General features: G+C 40.7%; 3 protein-coding genes and 1 long non-coding RNA gene across 8 annotated transcripts; 2 read left to right on the forward strand and 2 right to left on the reverse strand.

The window, feature by feature from the left end:
- Positions 1–2,186: 2,186 nt before the first annotated feature.
- On the forward strand, positions 2,187–7,249 carry LOC122832827 (P2Y purinoceptor 14-like). 2 transcript variants are annotated; one of them, XM_044119951.1, is made up of 5 exons: positions 2,187–2,642; positions 3,473–3,623; positions 4,787–5,075; positions 5,172–5,431; positions 6,037–7,249. In XM_044119951.1, exons 3-5 carry the CDS (start codon positions 4,962–4,964, stop codon positions 6,704–6,706), a joined length of 1,044 nt encoding a protein of 347 aa, XP_043975886.1. In that variant the 5' UTR covers positions 2,187–2,642; positions 3,473–3,623; positions 4,787–4,961; the 3' UTR covers positions 6,707–7,249. The 2 variants fall into 2 exon arrangements, with proteins under 2 accessions (XP_043975886.1, XP_043975887.1); XM_044119952.1 differs by having other exon boundaries at positions 4,958–5,075.
- Positions 7,250–8,646: 1,397 nt separating this feature from the next.
- LOC122832825 (P2Y purinoceptor 14-like) lies at positions 8,647–11,098 on the forward strand. 2 transcript variants are annotated; one of them, XM_044119946.1, is made up of 4 exons: positions 8,647–8,792; positions 9,510–9,654; positions 9,732–9,991; positions 10,244–11,098. In XM_044119946.1, the coding sequence occupies exons 2-4, from the start codon at positions 9,514–9,516 to the stop codon at positions 10,926–10,928; spliced, it is 1,086 nt and encodes a 361-aa protein (XP_043975881.1). In that variant the 5' UTR covers positions 8,647–8,792; positions 9,510–9,513; the 3' UTR covers positions 10,929–11,098. The 2 variants fall into 2 exon arrangements, with proteins under 2 accessions (XP_043975881.1, XP_043975882.1); XM_044119947.1 differs by lacking the exon at positions 8,647–8,792 and having other exon boundaries at positions 9,544–9,654; positions 9,752–9,991; positions 10,244–10,991.
- LOC122832829 lies at positions 8,669–12,252 on the reverse strand. Its single transcript, XR_006370876.1, has 4 exons — positions 12,124–12,252; positions 11,966–12,045; positions 8,848–8,934; positions 8,669–8,759 (listed from the first exon to the last, which is right to left on the reverse strand). It is a non-coding gene; the product is annotated as an uncharacterized LOC122832829 (long non-coding RNA).
- Positions 12,253–13,415: 1,163 nt separating this feature from the next.
- LOC122832832 (transmembrane 4 L6 family member 5-like) lies at positions 13,416–17,902 on the reverse strand. 3 transcript variants are annotated; one of them, XM_044119959.1, is made up of 8 exons: positions 17,830–17,902; positions 15,870–16,043; positions 15,657–15,733; positions 14,729–14,905; positions 14,570–14,638; positions 14,185–14,339; positions 13,609–13,802; positions 13,416–13,501 (listed from the first exon to the last, which is right to left on the reverse strand). In XM_044119959.1, the coding sequence occupies exons 4-7, from the start codon at positions 14,903–14,905 to the stop codon at positions 13,613–13,615; spliced, it is 591 nt and encodes a 196-aa protein (XP_043975894.1). In that variant the 5' UTR covers positions 15,657–15,733; positions 15,870–16,043; positions 17,830–17,902; the 3' UTR covers positions 13,416–13,501; positions 13,609–13,612. The 3 variants fall into 3 exon arrangements, with proteins under 3 accessions (XP_043975894.1, XP_043975893.1, XP_043975895.1); XM_044119958.1 differs by lacking the exon at positions 17,830–17,902 and adding an exon at positions 16,325–16,501; XM_044119960.1 differs by lacking the exons at positions 15,870–16,043; positions 17,830–17,902 and having other exon boundaries at positions 14,729–14,811; positions 14,904–14,905; positions 15,657–15,850.
- Positions 17,903–18,261: the final 359 nt, after the last annotated feature.

Raw genomic sequence — 18,261 nt, forward strand, 5'->3', positions numbered from 1 at the left:
TTGCAATCTTGAGCCAGGCGTCTGAGCTCTGCCACATAAGCACTAACGGACTCAGCGGGTTGACGGGAACGAGAGTCAAACTTATATCTCTGCACAATCTCACTCGGTTTCGGATTAAAATGCTCTTTCATCCGTGTAACCAACTGACTGTACGTTTTCGAGCTGGGCTTGTCCGGGCTCACGAGGTTCCTCATTAGCTTATACGTGGCTGGTCCCACCACACTAATAAGCACAGCCCTCTGCTTATCACCGTCGTCGATGCCATTTGCCTCAAAAAACTGTTCCAAAATCTCACAGTATTCTTCCCAAGTCTGTTCTTTAGCATCAAATGCTGACAAAGTGCCTATCATTGCGCTCATCGCGGCCTACCGAAGTACTTCTGTCGGAAATTTCTCCGCTCCGTGTGCGACCCTCTGACAACGTGCTTCTTCTCACGTCTTCCGTCACGGAAAAAAACAGGTGCCTCCTGATAGCTGCCAGTATCCTCGTCGCCAATATGTGATAACTTCACACTACATAAGCAGGGTCACACTCTTTTCTTGTGGAGGTGCTCACGTTTATTTGCTAGAACAAGCTTTACACTCAACATGTCTTACAGTCTGCTTCTTTTCTGCTTCGCAGCTGAAACTAAACTCACAACTCCCTCTGGTGGTCTGGAGTAATAACAAGTTAACATGGACAGAAACTAAATCAATATACTACAAATCACATCTGCCATGGTTTAAACTAAAATGCAACATAGAAGGTTGAGATCATTAACATTTTTCTAAGTATTAATAGCAAGTTTTTAACCAAAGTGTATTATCTAAGTTTAGAATGGTGAATGCTGAATGTATTTGAAAATTGTACTATGATAATATCTGAATCAAATGGAAATTGTTTCAATGAAAATGTGTTGTTTAATATTAGAAAATTGTTTGAATGTTATGTTTTATAGGTTAGAAAAGGAATTGTACCTCATTTTGTGCTGTTGATTTTATGTGATAAAGCAAGGACTGAATGCAGTAGACCAGAATTAGGTTTGTGAAGATAATCTTTTACTGAGCTTAACTTTGTGAAGGAGACACTCCGAATTTCACAGGTATCTGTGAAGTCTTGTTTTATGCTTTTATTTGCCCAAATGGCCTTAGAGCCAGAAGACCAGGATGCAGCTGCTTCCTCCATTGTTCTTCCAGAGAGCAAATGGCCTTTGATCTCTGGCGTGAAATTAGGGGAAGTTCTAAGTTTTATACAGAGCTACGCCTCAATTGAATACATTAAAAAGTTAGGAAACACCTCCACTATAAAAATTCGTGCACAGTAATAATAAATCAGAAAGCTGCCCTGTTTTGCTTTTTGCATCAGCCTTCTCCAGCCTTCTTTGTCCCTCTTTGTCCATTTTTCTTCTTTTGTCTCAGGTAACGAATGTATGTCTCTGTAACTCTGCAGTTTTCTTGTTAACTCATACGTTGCTTGTTGTGAGATTAAACTTTGTAATTCTGTGACGTCATCACGCATCGTTGTTCCTGCTGCCACACGCCGCCCTGCCGGAAGAGCCAGGTAACCGGGACCATAAGGAAGAGAGCCAAGCTTTTTCCAAATTAAGCTAACTTAGTAATAGTCTTCCTCAACACTGTGTACCGTCTTTCTTTGTAAATATCTCATGTTTCAATGTAGGCACATGCGGCTTATACACCAGTGCGGCTTATGTATGTACAAGATGTGTTTCCTTTAAAAATGTAGGGGGGTGCGGCTTATAATCAGGTGCGCTCTATAGTCTGGAAATTATGGTAAGACCATAAACATCCACCATGTTGTTGAACCCTGGTTTGCTAAAGCTAACACGTCAGTCACACTGAAACCATTAATAATCAACGTGTTATCATCAATACACCAGGACAAATATATCCACACATTTCTGAACTGATCCGTTTTAACGGGAGAAAAGAGTGAAAAGCAGGACGGGCAACATCGTTGCACCGGTGAGCTTGGTGAAAAGCAACAGGTGATCAGTAACATTTACTAAGAGACAAACTTCAGCTTAATATTGATTCAATAATGTCACTAATAAATAGGGAGAATCTGAAGCTATCAAGAGTTGTTAAATATGTTCGATATATTTGCTAAATAATACAATTATATGTCATTATAAGTATATTTCTGTCACAGTTGAACATGTTCAATTGTTTGGACAAACACGTCATTAATAATGTTAAAAAAGGTTCCAGTTGGTGCAAACCAAGGCTGCATGAGTGGCTCTAAAACATGCTTTTGAACTAATGAAGCAAAAATACAACAACTCTCCTGGTTCCAGGTGAAGATCAGATGGTTGTCTAGAACAGCTACATTTTTAAATTGTACTGTAAAACACAAACGGCATTCATGTTATATCAAAAATGACACGGATGTTGAACATGAAACAGTCATTATACCACGGATAGACAGCCAACAGAAACATAAAACAAACATTGCATTACATTTCAGGATGGGGAATGTGTTTGTGTAGACAATGTTAGAGCTGAATGTTCTCCACATAAGTGTGTGGATTCCCTCTGCTCCACCAGACGGCCCAAACAACACGGCAGGAGATGGTGATGGTCCACTGGAAGCTGAATCTTTGACACCTGGCCACCAGATGGCACTGTGCCGAAACGCTTCATCTGGTAATTGGCATTTCCACATTGCTTCATAAACATGTTTGTCCTGTGATCAGTTGTTTTTATTCAGCATGCTGATGTTTAACATTTCATTTAACAGTAAACATCAGGGTAATGTAAATGTTCCTCTTTTCTGATCCTTTTAGTTTTGCTAAACACTAAATTATACAAAAAAGTAAATCAAAATTTAAAAAAAGAGCCAAAGTTGATATCTATGTCTGCACTGCAACATAAAACTTCCCCTCTATTTCATTGTACTTCAGTATAAAAAATGAAGAAGTATAAACAATTTCTTTTAAACATCATGTTGTGCCTGATAAACACTTTAGGTTAACACATTCAACCACTAAAGACCGACTCTGTCACTAACCGGATGACTAGTGTCAGCTGTAATTACTGACTGTGTGATCATGCCTTCTTGACATTTTCACAACATAAGAAAAAGGCTGTGCTATGCATTCACTTTGGTGGGTTTTTTTCCTGTATTGAGACGTAAGAACCGCAGAAACCCAATCTAGAACAGTAATCAGGCATCCAAATACAGACCAATAATCTGATCTGAAACCAGCAGTTAATGATTTAAAACGTCTCAACGAATCAAAAAGGGATTCTCTAAACTGAAAATTAGCACCACAAATGCTAAACTAAGCAAAGCAACAGAGTCCTTGTCATCATGTGATGTAAAAATGAATACTTGTCTGGTTTCAGTTTATGTGGTCTGAATGGGAAGTGGGCTGTCACTCAGCAAAACATCACAGTTGAACCATTTACTTCACAAGAAAGCAGAAAACAACCAGGAAGCTTGTGAATAAATTTGTATAATTTCCTTTCTCAAGAAAAGAACAGACGTTTCATCATGTGAAAATCAGAAAATCAGCCTTTCAACACGGTTTCATCAACTCTGAGGAAACTTCATGCTGACAGGAGGAGCTCTGAAGACTCAGCAAGATTCAGCTTCTGGTGCCGAGACCAAGAACAAAATCAGCTGTAAGTAAAGTCCAACTTGCTCCAGGTTTTTCCAGCTTTGGGGTCTTTTTCATTTTATTACATTTTGTTTACATATATTTAATGTTTTTATTGTTATTAAGCTGCTCTAAAACACAATCATAGGCAGAACTTTGATGACCTTGGAGATTTCTGCATCTTTCCGTCATCCTACCAAGGTTCAGGACCAAGGTCTGATATTTCTAGATTGGAAGACTGTCAGCTGGAAATCAGTGGCGGATCTGGAAAAAGTTATCTGTGCAGGGGAAAAAAGGAAAGGGGGCAATGCTGGACCCTCTCAGTGAAGTATGGTGAAAATCCCCCAAATGTAAATAGAGTGAACAAGAGAACTCGATTCCTTTTTCGGTGATTTCTGGAGCAAACTGGTTCTGCTGGATTTTACATTCAAATCACAGATCTACTGTTAGGATCCTGGGTTGTTTTGGGGTTTCATTTATTGATTTTAGCTTAATTGATATTCTGTAAATCCGTGTAAGTTCATGGTGTTTATTTCTTGTGTCCAGTTATTCTTTGTAACTCTAGTTTAATCATGTTCCTTATGTCTACTTATTCTTTAGTGTTAGATGTATTTCCTGTTCCCCGGTGTACTCTCGCTCTGTTCCACATTCACTCTCCCAGTACTTAAACACTTCTCGTCTTCCCACTCTTTACTGGTTTGTCCTGTTGGATCCTGTTGTCCTGGTCATGCTCCTTGTGCTTTTGTTTGTTCCTGATGTTTTTTGTTCTCCCCTGGCTCCTTGTGCTCCCATGGTTTTTTGTAAGTCTTTGTCCATTTTTTTTTATAAATCTGCAAAATTTGACCCAACGCCTCCGCCTGCTGCATTTAGGTTCCCTCAACAAACACACAACATTACATCACCATTGTTCCACTATGGTTCATTTGTCAACAGAGTCTCAGTAAAGCCAGGTCAGTACTTTTACTGAAGATGCTCCCCAGTTTCACCTTACTGGTGCCAATAAGTCAGAAAGCTTGTGAACCATTAACAGACGGTGGTTGGCACTGTGAGCTTCTGGTGGAGGATCTCTGGGTTGAAGGTTCAAGGCCAAACAGATCCTGGCGTACGCCGTTCAGTGGTCAGTGTGGTGCGGGATGAAGGGAAATCTCAGGATGACTGTCTTCTGTTTTCCTCGAAAACAAACTGAAGGTTACCAGCAGCAGTTCTGTGATGGTCTTCAGATGCTTCATCAACATTTGATGACAGAATTTCATGACCACAAAGGTCAGGGCGACAGATCCTAAAACAACTGAGGTAATGAATGTTTGCAGACACTCTCCACACTGTCTCTGAGTTTTACTCCTCATCATAAACCTGCAGAATCATGGCAGACCTGGAAGGAGTGAATTCCTCAGGCACTGGGCAGAACAAAACGTGTGATTCAGTGGAAACATCAAATCATCCTTTCCTAATACTAATCTACAGTCTGCTGTTTCTGGTGAGTGTCAGGTCTTCTGCTTATACCAATCCAATTTAAAGAAAACAATGAGTTACGGTTTTGGTTTCACCATCAACTCAATCATTTCCTCTGCAGGTGGGCTTTAGCCTCAACAGCCTCACCTGGTGGTTTCACTACCGTGGAGCTCATGGACGAGAATCCAAGAGCTGGATGATCTACCTGAAACATCTGACAGCGGCCGACTTTCTGCTCTGCATCAGCCTCCCCCTGCGCATTATTCACTACGCCAGAAGCTCATTCACCATCCACCTGCTCTACTGCAGCGTTGGAGCCCCACTCCTGTTCCTCAACATGTCTGCCAGCATCCTGTTCATGAGTTACATTGCAGCTAACAGGTACAGAATTTCCTAAATTAATAAATTCGTCACAGAGACGTAAATCAGGTATTGTGGTAGAGTAGTTCACAAATCAGTTCTAATGAAGCATCAGCCATTAGTCCCAGTTAGAGCATCATAACATCAAATGTCAGTCTTGGCGCCCTGATATGTATAAGCAAGAACCACATCGGACCACAATGAGGGTTAACTTCGTAAGATTTTGAAGTTACAAGTTGGTTCTTGTTTCTGCACAGCATGCACATTTGCAAATACTGAGAACGTCTTCCTCTCTTTTATTGTGGTTGAACAAGACAACGACCATGCTCTATGTGTGATGTTTTTGCTCCCTCTAACTTTCAGGTTGTCTTCACACAGGAGGTCGCACATAAGTCACATATATAGTTTGAACTGTGAATGACCAGGCCAAAAAAATCCCATTTCAAGAAAAAAATATAATTTGGGTCACTTCCAGTGGTGGTGTGAACACAGCCTTAGAGCTCCAGTTTTACCTCAGCTCCTGTTTTACCACCGCAAACTGCAGTGCCATAAGGTTTTCAGAAAATCATCAATCGTCTCTCTTTCCTTAGATTCATCCTTCTGAGCAAGCATGTCCTTCTCCACAGGTACATGAAGATCTTTTATTCCTCTGGAACTCACTTCCTGATGTCTTCCAAAGCCAGCCACATCATCTCAATGACCTCCTGGGTTGTTCTCTTGACCATGATAACACCATACTCCATCCTGGTGCTAATCAACCACACCTCTCAACCGTCCCATCATGGCACCTGTGATCATCTGCTCAAAGAAATCATAAGACCACTGTACATAGCAAGTCATGCTGGTGCTTTCATCATCTTTCTGTCAGGACTCTTCTCTCTGGTTTTCTTCTACTACAGCGCCTCCCGCAGGGTGCTGCAGGTCCAGCAGGCCCAACTGGCCTCCTCCAACTCCAAGAAGCTTGTGAAATCTCGTAGGAACATGTTGGTGTTGGTCAGTGTGTTCTGCTTTTGCTTTGTTCCTTATTACATTGTTCGAATTCCATACATCCGACTTCAAGGACATTGTTCGGTAGTGTTGTACTACGTCAAAGAGGTGACGGTCTTACTGTCAGTTTTTAATATCACTCTGGATCCTCTTATTTATGTTTTTCTTTGTAAGGATTTCAGGGCTCAACTTAACCTGAATCAAATATTCTGCATAAAAGGCAACAGAAACTCCTCCAGTTCGGAGGCAGGAGACAGTGATAATCAGATGAACACCATCAGTACCAGTGTAGCTCCCCGGGCCCAGTGAGGACAGAATGAAAGACACAGGGATCATTGGTCCAGGTTGTTTTCATGTCTAAATATTAAGCATAAATGGATGTAACTCCCCCTGCTCTATGGTGGAAAAGAGCCTCTAGTAAGATGCTTAGTATGCATGGAAAATGTCACAGTGGAATCAACAGCCATGCAACATCAGAAAGTTTGAAGTGATATTGCAGCGATGGTCCACAGGGGGGCGCATCCTACTTGTAAAATAAGCTACTCCTTTCTTATAATCTGGGTTTGCTAATTTTAATAACTATGAAGTGTTGTTTTATTCTATGATGTAAATTTGCAATTCCTGCAAAGTTTATTCTTATTTTCAAGTTTTTACATTATTACTTTTGTTGAAACTCAATGCTCCTATTTAACTTTAACCCTATAGTAGTACAATAAAGTGTTTTATTCCTTCTGTTTGTGTTTGGTTCATGGGACTTGTGAGAGAATATGGAGAGAAAATCAATGACAATATGAAAGTTTATTTTAATTCATCAGGACCATAATTACTAAAATCCTAATGCAGGTCTGACGGATTGAGCAGACAGTTAATGGGAATGTTTCCTGCATCAAGAGCTGAAGTAATGAAAAAAGGTTGGACTTTCTTTAAGCATGACATATTTTTGCAATAATTATAATGAGAAATAAGAAAGTATTCTCAAAGGTTCAGAGTTTATGTTTCAAGTCAAAAGATGCTACGATGTAATTCACTGCCGATACTGAGAAGGACGAAACAGACTCTTTCTAATGTCAAAAACTGTATAAATCATATTATGACTCTTTCTCTAACACCCACACACCTTAACTACATTTCTGAGTGTCTGGTTGACCACTAACCTGATTTGACAACCAAGGGAGAGGAGGAGGCAGATTATAGCGCTTGTAGGATTTCTCTTTTTGTCTTTGGCCAACGACCACGTACCATTTCTCCCACTAGTGCTAGGCTGACGTGTTTTGGTTGCATTTACCCACAATGCCCTGCGCTGTATCCTGCTACTAGAGCGGTCAACTGAACATTCGCTGTTTTGGTGCGTTTATGCATTCGGCTGAGTGGAGGAGCTTCCGGCTTGACGGCTGTTAACTTCCTCAAAGCAGATTCCTGAGATGACACCGGGTTAAACTGTACTTAACTATCTCTGCTTCTGTCTCCTCTTCAAAAGGCTTTTCCTCTCTCTTGGTATCTTTATTGCATGTTGGTGCTCAGGCATCTTCACAGTACCCAATGTTTGAACTCATAGAATTACCATCCCCATACTCAAGGAAACCCTATAAAATATTAATATTCCAGTGCAGAGGACTTAGAAAGTCCTAATGTCTTCAGGTCAGATCATGTAAGTTCAGTTCTGATGAGTAAAATATCAGAACCTGGTCCAAGACTGTGACCTTTACCAGTACAATCAAAAGCTCATCTGCATTGAGTCAAACCAACTGTGAAAAAGCTCCCGTCTCTTAGAGGAAATGGTTTATGTTGGTGTGAGGCGGTTTTTAATGATGAAGTGGTTTATATGGTCAATTCATCCCAGAGAAAACCAACAATGGTATCTAATGTATTCATTTACTTTAAAAACCCCACAGAGACGGGAGAACTTCAACTTTCATATAACATACAAAGTCATTTTGACTGATTGGGTAAATAGTCTGGTTGGGTAACAAAGATGTTTGCAAAGCACAAATATTGTAAAAATTATTTTGCACATTGTTGTAATTGAGGGTGGAAATACAAAGTAAATGCATGCAATGCAAGATGAGCAGCACCATTAGCTGCTGCTCATCTATTGGTGTGAGAGTCCATGCCACAAAGCAAACAGGAAGCACAAGTGAGAAGTTTCTCTTCTGTTACAAGCCAAAAACCCAAAAGGCCAGCAGCCGCTGAAGTACCCAATCAGAACACGGCAGGCGTTTGCTGAGACACTTCAACAGGATCTGAACCTCAGGGAATCAGAGTAACGGCTTCCCAGGTAGATCTTCACTTGTCTGAGCAGAAGAGATGCAGATGCTGAGCAACCATCAGACGGGTCGTTTCTAAAACCCAGAAGTACCTGGTTCTGAAGCAGGTAACAGGAAGAACAAACGGACATGTAAGTACTTGAAACCATAAGAACCAGCTATAGGATCCAGTCTTTACCGTCTCACCTGCCTTTCAGTTGGAGTTTGGTTGTTTTTTTATGCTAGTTTGGAACCCAGGTTGGTTTCCATTTCAGCGTTTCTTCAAACACAGTTCTTTAAAAAATATAAAAATGTGAGGTTAATCTTTAAGATAAATATCAGTCCAGTTGAATTTGGATTATTTTTTGCTTCACTTTTTTGTGCTTAATTTTTTTTAACAGATTTTTACAATAAGTGATGAAGGCATTAAGATGACTTTTCAAACCTCATTATTCTTGGTCTTCTCTTCTTGCAGCTTTTTAATCGCAAAGAAAATCTGTGGTTTATTTTTCGTTTTATTTCACAGTAACCACTGGGTGGTTACAGATGGGTGGCAAACCGACTCACTCTTCAGAGGCAAAAAAAAACAAACTATGGCTTCATGTTGCGTCAGACATGAAGCCATAGTTCACGTAACACTTGATTGTGTTTTCCAGCCACAATCAAGTAGTTACATCACGTCCAGTTATAAAATATTCTGCATATCAAACATGACTTACAAGAAATTTCAGTTCACAACTTAGAGCCTTGAAGGTGGGTCTATGTCTCTTTGAGAGGTTTCCACTCTTTCCGACAAGCTGTTTTCTTCATATTAATACTTACTTACTTTCTTGTCAACTTGAGGTTTTAAGAAAACATCTTCCTTACAGAAACATGTCTGTGCCAGAGTCTGTGACCCCAGCAGTCAGTAACGCCTCGGTTCCCAACCAGAGCATGACCAATCCAGGCCCCTGTAACCCTGGTGAGAGATCAACTCATCTCATCTTCATCCTAGTCTACAGTGTGCTCTTTCTGGTGAGCGCCTCGTCTCCTCACTATCTTCAAAGAGACGGTCCAGTCCAAACCAGAGTTCCTAACGTTTTTCTCTCCAGGTGGGCTTGGTATTCAACAGCTTCACCTTGTGGTTTCATTGCTGCCAACCTCAAAGAAACGGCTCTAAAAGCTTGATGATCTACCTGAAGAACTTGACAGCAGCCGACTTCCTTCTCTGCCTCAGCCTGCCACTTCGCATCATCCACTACGCAACCAGATCTGTTACCATTCACCTGCTGTACTGCAGCTTTGGAGCCTCCATTCTGTTCCTCAACATGTACTCCAGCATCCTGTTCATGGGCTACATCGCTTTGAACAGGTACTAGAGTTTCCTACATCGCTTTGAACAGGTACCAGAGTTTCCTACATCGCTTTGAACAGGTACTAGAGTTTCCTACATCGCTTTGAACAGGTATCAGAGTTTCTACTGCAGACTAGATGACCGCTGCACCTCTGTGATCTTGCTTAAGTACTTGGATATTTGTGGTGTTTAGAGTAGCTTCAGTTCTTTGTGAAACTGGTGATTTGTTTTAGAAAGGAACCTCTTTAGCGCCCCTCTCTGTCTCTTTAGGTATTTTAAGGTGGTCCGTCCTTTTGGAGCCTTCTTCCTGCTGACTAAACGAGCTGCATGCATCACCTCCTTGACCACATGGGTCTTTCTCCTGACTCCGATGACAGCGTACTCCACCATGCTGCTAAAAACCCTGAAACCCGACATGTCAGGTGAAGAAAGCTGTGAGGACCTGCACAGTGATTCCACCAAACTGATCTATAGAACTCTTCACATCGGTGCGTCCACCATCTTTCTGTTGGTGTTCTTCTCAATGGTTTTCAGCTACTACAGTGCCTCCCGCAGGGTGTTGCAGGCTCAGCAGAGACAGTCCGCCTCCTGCAGCTCCAGAATGCTCCAGAGGTCTAGGAGGAAAATGTTGGTTCTCATCTGCATCTTCTGCATTTGCTTCGTTCCTTACCACCTGATCCGACTCCTATTCACGTTTCTGCAGCAGCGCTCCTCAGACCGGGTGTTTTACTACCTCATGGAGTTCGCCACCATTGTTTCAATTCTTAATGTCTGCCTAGATCCGCTGGTTTACTTTGTCTTCTGTAAGGGTTTTCGATTTCATCTGAGGCACAAGAGTTTCTCCTCTCAGAAGGAGAAGGAGGCCAGGAGGAGCAACGAGGAGCAGCTGCGGAGCATTGACCTCAACAAGGACAAGACCCTCAGCACAACGTCACGGTCAACTAGTGAGGTTTAGCGTGTTAAAGACCAGAGGGTTCAGACTCAGAAAACTGATGGAAAACTCATTAAAACGTGTCATTTTTAGCCCTGAAAATGACCAAAACTTCTTATGTTTTTGTATGTAACATTGTTTTGCTAAGTTTGTTTTCATCAATCTTGTAATTAAAGGAACTGCAATCTTCCTGCTCACTTTCCAGCTGTCTGTAGTTATCTTTAGTCCAGTCTTCAGTTTTCCTTTTCCTCCTTCACTTCCTTGGAGTCTTCCTCCTCTGAGATCAAACCTACAGCTTTCAGTAGCCTGAGGATGCAGTCAGACAGGAATGCATCTACATGAAGCAGGGTGACTGTCTCTAAGGAGGAATCTCAGGCCGACTTGTTGAAAAACTATTCCAGCTTGATGAAAACTGCAAAGAAGATTTGTATTTTTCCTATTATAGAGGCAATTCTTGAGAAGTTGTTAAGAAATCCATCCATCCTTCCTCAGTGATCCAGACTATGAGAGCAATAGGTCCAGGAGGGAACGTCAGACATCCCTCTCCCCAGTGACATTCTCCAGCTCAAACTGGGGGGTTCCAAGGCATCCCCAGGCCAAACAGAATATATCTGAGTGGGCCTTACCTAGGCAACTTCCAAAGGGAGACACCAAGGAGCCGTTCTCAACTGACTCAATACAGCAGATGACAGAGCTCCTCACTTTATCTCTGATGCCTACTTCACACGGCAAGATTTATATACCAATATTTGTCCCGAACACAGCATTATTCTCATCCAATTAATGCAAATAAAATATACATTTATGGTAATAAAACACAATACATATCTTTAAAAATTATATGCATTTTAATGTAACAAAGAGCAATGCAAACGTAGTTTGTTAGCCACGTAGCTAAAAAAAAAATTACAATTCCTAAATTACATATTTGACCTGTTTTATTTTGGTTCCGTAACTCGTAGAGACAGCATGCTAGCAATTTTAAGCACACGTCAATGACGTTTACGACAGTAAAAGCTAGCATAGCGGCTAACAGACCCGCGAGGTTGAAGTGAACTCACCAGTAAAAACAGGAAGGGAAACTATCGTCAGTCCTCTGCTCGGCTGTCTCACCCAGTCTTCACACAAGGTTTACCTCAAGCTTTTAGCATAAAAACAATTAATATCATAGAGTTTTGAATAATTAAAGTTAGTTTCATTAAGTTAGTGGGTTCCTTACCAGAGGTTAGCAAGCGGGTCTCATCAACCTAACTAGCTGGTTCAGGGAAAATTCAAATAAGGGCGGGACAATCAAGGTGATTGGCTGAAATTAGCTAAAGCCACTTATTCTATTGGCTATTAACTTTTCTAGGATTTGATATCTTTACATTATTTTTTAACAATTCCTTTAAGCTTTTAACACTTAGATTGTATGGGATTTAAACTTTAATTTGAATTGCATGATTCTGTAGCAGTTATGGGTTTTTATGACACACTTTTTAATATGGGCTCCTTGGCGGGTCCAGTTGTGGTTCAGACTGAACCCTCTTTCTGCCCTGAGCCCACTGTATGGATTCACTGCAAGGTAAATAAGTTCTTCACTAAAGCCAGAGTCAAATCTGCCAGCTGTTCATTGATTGGTCTGTAGAGTTTATTTTTGATGTGATGTAATTTCCTGTTATCAATCAGCTCTCTGATTGGCTGCTGCATCTGCGTGACAAAATTGTTGCTCCCAACATCTTGCTGAAATAATGTTACTGTACTGTGACATAAAAGCATCTGATACATCTTGTCTTGTTCCCGTGGTCAAATAGTTTTGGCATATTAGGCCTGTTTTGCTGGTCACATAAATTATCTTAAAAGTTATTGTGATAAACTATTGTTTCAAAACCATTTTTGAGTAATTTAATGGCAATGAATAATAAAGCAAGACCACATTCTCAAAGATGAATAAACTTTAAATTCTAATGAACCTTTAACACTGGAATATCCAAATAAATAAACATAACAATAGAAACAAGTAAAATGAATTATGGAGTCTCTAGTTGGGACCAAAGCACCAGACTGACGACGTCTATCATCCTGTTTTTGGCAGAAAGAAACAATGAAAGAAAGAAAAGAGAAAAATGATAAATGATGCAAATGAAAATCATGGAATTCATTTTTATTTATCATGTGTTTAATTGATTTATTGCTTATTGTGACAGGACTTATAAAGCCAGATAGATAAAAGAAAGAAAACTTTTCCAAACTGAATTATGACGGTACTTATGTAAAATTGCTTACATTTCATAATTTAGTTGTCAAATAAATTATCTGTGTGGTAGTTAAAGCCTTCAGAGTCTTTGACTTTATTGCTTTATTAAATACAGGAATAAATAAATCCTTCATAAATCTGAATTGCTCTGATCTTCAAGCTGCTGGTGAAATCTGTAAATTTGACTTATGTTACATTTATCATAGACATAAATCAGTTTTACTCTCAGGAATCACCAGAGAATAAAACTGATGAGATAAGAGCTATCAGTCAGGTAAAGTGCATCTGTGCTTTTATTTTGAAGGGTCTGAGGTGGTTTGCTGTGAAAATCCTGACTTCCTCATTCTGAATCTGGAGCGACCTGAAACCAAAAACACAGGAAGGTGAAGTTACAGGTGAGGAACGACAGGCCTCTCCGCTCAGAAATCCAAGATGGTGTCGCCTTCAGGTCTGGCCACGCCCACTCACCTGGTCATGGGCGGATGCCCTGGCCCAGAACCAACCCCACCAGGGAGTTCAGGATGTTCAGCCCGCAGAGGACGGCCTGCGCGGCGCTGCAGATCCCCATCATGCTGAACAGAACCACGTTCCACTCCACCACCAAGTCAGGCTTCAAGCAGATCCCCGACCACATCGACTGGTTGTACAGGTAACCCGCATGTCTGCAGCGAAACCGGGTCACATGGGGTCAGAGGCCCAGACCACAACATCTGGACTGAGACCACAACATCTGGACTGAGACCAGACTACAACATCTGGACTGAGACCACAACATCTGGACTGAGACCACAACATCTGGACTGAGACCAGATTACAACATCTGGACTGAGACCAGACTACAACATCTGGACTGAGACCACAACATCTGGACTGAAACCAAACCACAACATCTGGACTGAGACCAGACTACAACATCTGGACTGAGACCACAACATCTGGACTGAGACCACAACATCTGGACTGAGACCAGATTACAACATCTGGACTGATTCCTGTTCTGGAGACCGAACTGCAACATCTGGACCTGCGACGGGTCTCCCTCACCTGTTGGGGACGGGCTTCAGGGGGACACCCCAGGTGAGACCGGAGGACGAGTTGTAGAGACACAGAGGACCCTGAACCAGACCGGTGGCGCTGACCACACAACAGGCGGAGGCAGCCAGCAGCCCCAGGCAGGAGTACAGGGCCAGACCAAACATCTGGAAAAACATAAAAACATCTATTACAGCTGAGAAACATCTGGAAACAAAAGCACACATCTGTAACAGCAGGTTGTCTTTTGGATGTAGTTCCTGGTGCGCCAGATGTTTTGCGGTTTGGACCAGTTCAGTGAAACATGAGAGCAGATGTTGGACCCAGGTCCCAGCTGGTTCTGAGGTGAAGTGGACCAGATGTTAGTGGGTCAGTCAGCTGCAGCTGTGGAGCTCACCTGAGTCCGGGCAGCAATGAAGCCTCTGGTTCCACTGCGCTTGATGAAGGCGTTCGCTCCAAGTAAAACCTGAAACCAAACCGCTGTGAGATACAACATGGCCGCCCAGAAACAAACACACACATGACCTTTCACACATGACCTTCGCCATGACCTCACCAGGAAGCCGGAGGCCCACAGACCCGTGGCCCAGGTGGCCTCTCTGGTCACATGGCCATCCAACAGGAAGCGGTATGTCATCTCTGGAAACAGCAGCAGGATGTTGGACACTATGCAGATGATCGCCATGGGAACCAGAGCGAAGCCCACATATAACAGATACCGTGACACGCACATCTGTCAACACAGGGTTAAAAACAATCAGTGCTGATGGATCAGAACCGATCCTGATCTGAAGAACACGAGCTCTGACGTCACAGAACAGGTTGAACTGTTTGTTTATACCTGTGTGATGTCACAACTAGGCAGCCAATCACAGAAGCTCCCACATAGAGACATTTCCTACCAGCAGAAACCTCAATGCAAATTCTTCTTTGTTAAAATTTCTATTTTTATTAAACTTTAAAACGCAATTTAACAAAAGTTTCAGATCAGATAAAACAATTAAATAATTGGAAAACAGAACTAACTATTAACACTACTGGTATCTTTTAGGATCTTGACACAAATTAATTAATTTATAATGAAGCTGGAAAATCATTTGTTCCTGATTTTTCAGAACCTCCCACTGACAAATTCTTCTTCTGTTTAAATTTATTATTTTTTTTTATTAAACTTTCAGAAGCATTTTTTTTTTAAAGTTCCAGATTAGAAAAAATTATTAAATTATTGTTTATGCTAAACAGCAGCAAAGCATAGCTGATTATTAACATTATTTGTAATTTTTTCTTTCTTGACACAAATTATTTTATAAAGAAGCAGGAAAGTGATTTGTTCCTGGATGTTTCGGTGTAAAATATTGAATCAGAAATCTGAGAATATTTAATTATTGGAAGCTGAAATGTGTCTGTAAAATTTATTTTGGTGCTGCAGAGGTTTCAAACTGAATCAGCATCACATGGAGTCATAAAAAAAAAGCAGAACTCACCGTGAAGTCCGTCGGCCCGGTTTAGATCCTGAGCGGAACAAACGGACCCATTTATACTCTGGGACGGCAGGACACGCCTGCTGAGTGAGGACAGGAAACAAGAGCAGGACAAAGATTAGGGATGTTTCATTAAACCAGAAGAGCGAATTAAGCCAGAATTTTCTGGATATCCTGGTTTAAATAAGCCTCGATTGCAAAAGCAGTAGCGCTTACGTTGCCATGGTGATTCATCCCGTGCAGCCAGCTAGCTCTGGAACAGGCTAACAGCTTCAGCTAACCTGGTTTCTATCTGTTCAGTCAACAGCCGATCAGAAACCGATGAGTTTGATCCGTGATTCCGTTTCCATACCCATCTGCGCTCGTCTCATTTATTATTGGGAGATTTTTCTAAAATGACACAGTAAAAAATATAACAGCAGTAATTTGGTTTATTTAGCCTATAGAGAAAACATGCGGGTGTTCAATCTTCAAATTCATGTTTTCACCATTTCATTCCTACGTTTATAAATGTCAAAGATCCGAACTAAATATTTAATTTGAAATCTAAATATTAACTTCACAAACTAAATATTTATCTTTCTTTTTGATGAGAGAATAATATAACATGATAGAAAGCTGAAACGTAAAGCCAGCAGGAACTGATGGAAATCCTGGATTTTGAATCCGACCTGTTGTGAGTCCTCAAATAAAAACAACGTCTCGTTACTGGAGGTCAGTCACAGTTCTTCTGGTCCAATCCAGGGGGCAGAACCTTGATCCATTTCTGGAAGAACCAGCTACTGGTTGTCACGTGACCTTTTCTTCTAATTTCAGTTCTTTAAAAGCAGAACCACTTATTTTTGCTCCTGTGATTCATTGCAGGGCACCAAAGACTCATGGGAAATGTGTCTCATCGCTGACATCATCAGGTTCTCCGTTGGACCGGCTGCAGGTCCGGATCCTGGAACAGGGTCCAGGGAGAACAACCCATTCTCAGGTTTGAGGGTCCAGTTCTGTTTTCTACTGGAACCAGTCATTGAAAAATGTTGCTTAAATTTAGTTTGAGTTTACAGTTGGTGCCCAATGTTGTCCAGTTGGTTCTGGTCCATCATAGTGGAAAGTTGAACTGGTTCTGGATCTGTGCATTAGTGGACCCCGGGGACTGACTGAGAGCCATGAGGCGGTAAAGTCAGTCAAACATTAACAGCAATAATTTGGGTCATTTAGTCTGACAAAATGGAGGTTCATTTTCAGCCATATTTTCTACATTTATTAATGTCACTTTCAAACTCAATTTTTAATCAGACAGTTAAATATATAAACAAACTAAATCTAGGTCAACCAACTAATATCTGGTTTGTAAACTAATTTTTTTAGCTTTCTCAGAGCTAACTGAATATTTAGCTAACTCAGAGCTAAATATTTAGTTTGGAGCTAAGTATTTATGGAGCTGAATATTTAGTTTGCAAACAATTAGGCTGGAACTAAATATTTGGTTTCTAAGCTAAATATTTATCACCAAACTAAATATGTAGTTTGAAGCTAAATATTACTGAGATAAATATTCAGCTTCATAAATACATAGTGAGCAAGCTACCTATAAGTTAAATATTAAGTTTGAAGATAAATATTTAGTTAGCCAGCTTAATATTTAGTTTCTATAATAAATATTTACATACTTTAAATATTGTCACTTTTGTCAAATAATGACCTGAGTCATTTTTTGACAAAAATAATTATGGTAAAATTACCACCTTTTGTTGCTGAAAGACAATTCAAACTAAATATTTAGGTTGGAGCAAAAATATTTTCCTACCAAACAACATTTTCTGTTCTATAAATACTTAGTGAAGAAGTTAACTATATTTAACTTAACTAGTTAACTAGTAATATTGTCATATTCCTAATATAATTACCTAAGTCATTTATTGACATACGTGATTTTGTAAATTAAAAAAGAAACGTTTTGGCTAAAAACAATACTTTTGTGACGATATGAAAGCTAAGTGTTTAGCCAGCTAAATAGCTTGCTAGCTAGCTAGATCGTTAGTTTCCAAAGCACATATTTCATCTTATGAAACAAATTATTGTTAGTTTTGCAGTGTGTGGTTTACAAACAGCAGCTCAAACTGAAACATCAGAACCGTTCATGACTTGACCCAAAATCCCACAGACATGAGTTTAACCAGAACACCTGAGATCCTCGAGAACCGTGGGTTTTATGGGCTCCGCTCTGACGTCAGCACGCGACTCATCCGGGTCACGTGACACAACAACAGCAACCACATCATGGTGACGAAACGTCCTGCGAACAGATGAACCGCATCGTGGAAAACATGCTTACTTTGACTTTCTGAGATAAAATCTGAATTTATTCTGGGTTCTGGTCGACATGAGAGCAGCAGAAACAGATTTCTGGTTCTATTTTGTTCTTTTCAGGTCATATAAAAAATGTTAAACACATGAAGAACACTGCCAGAACTCTACTGGTTCTGCTTCCGACCTGGTCTGATTCTATTATTAAACCACTGCAACCACAAAAACACGACAAGAAACTTTATCAGACTCCAGAAATATGTTTAAAGAAGTTTGTTTATTTGAGGCTTTAAGCTCAGCTTGTCATTCA

Source organism: Gambusia affinis, linkage group LG06 (genome assembly GCF_019740435.1).
Source record: "Gambusia affinis linkage group LG06, SWU_Gaff_1.0, whole genome shotgun sequence".
Classification (NCBI taxonomy): Eukaryota; Metazoa; Chordata; class Actinopteri; order Cyprinodontiformes; family Poeciliidae; genus Gambusia; species Gambusia affinis.

What these genes read in the sequence shown, in the direction of transcription:
- LOC122832827 (XM_044119951.1), top strand. Translation starts at nt 4,962, where the DNA reads ATGGCAGACCTGGAAGGAGTGAATTCCTCAGGCACTGGGCAGAACAAA. An exon ending in TCTACAGTCTGCTGTTTCTG is followed by an intron (nt 5,076 to 5,171) that starts GTGAGTGTCAGG and finishes TTTCCTCTGCAG; the next exon opens with GTGGGCTTTAGCCTCAACAG. An exon ending in AGTTACATTGCAGCTAACAG is followed by an intron (nt 5,432 to 6,036) that starts GTACAGAATTTC and finishes CCTTCTCCACAG; the next exon opens with GTACATGAAGATCTTTTATT.
- LOC122832825 (XM_044119946.1), top strand. Translation starts at nt 9,514, where the DNA reads ATGTCTGTGCCAGAGTCTGTGACCCCAGCAGTCAGTAACGCCTCGGTT. An exon ending in TCTACAGTGTGCTCTTTCTG is followed by an intron (nt 9,655 to 9,731) that starts GTGAGCGCCTCG and finishes TTTTCTCTCCAG; the next exon opens with GTGGGCTTGGTATTCAACAG. An exon ending in GGCTACATCGCTTTGAACAG is followed by an intron (nt 9,992 to 10,243) that starts GTACTAGAGTTT and finishes CTGTCTCTTTAG; the next exon opens with GTATTTTAAGGTGGTCCGTC.
- LOC122832832 (XM_044119959.1), bottom strand. Translation starts at nt 14,905, where the DNA reads ATGTGCGTGTCACGGTATCTGTTATATGTGGGCTTCGCTCTGGTTCCC. An exon ending in TGTGGGCCTCCGGCTTCCTG is followed by an intron (nt 14,639 to 14,728) that starts GTGAGGTCATGG and finishes GTTTGGTTTCAG; the next exon opens with GTTTTACTTGGAGCGAACGC. An exon ending in TCATTGCTGCCCGGACTCAG is followed by an intron (nt 14,340 to 14,569) that starts GTGAGCTCCACA and finishes ATGTTTTTCCAG; the next exon opens with ATGTTTGGTCTGGCCCTGTA.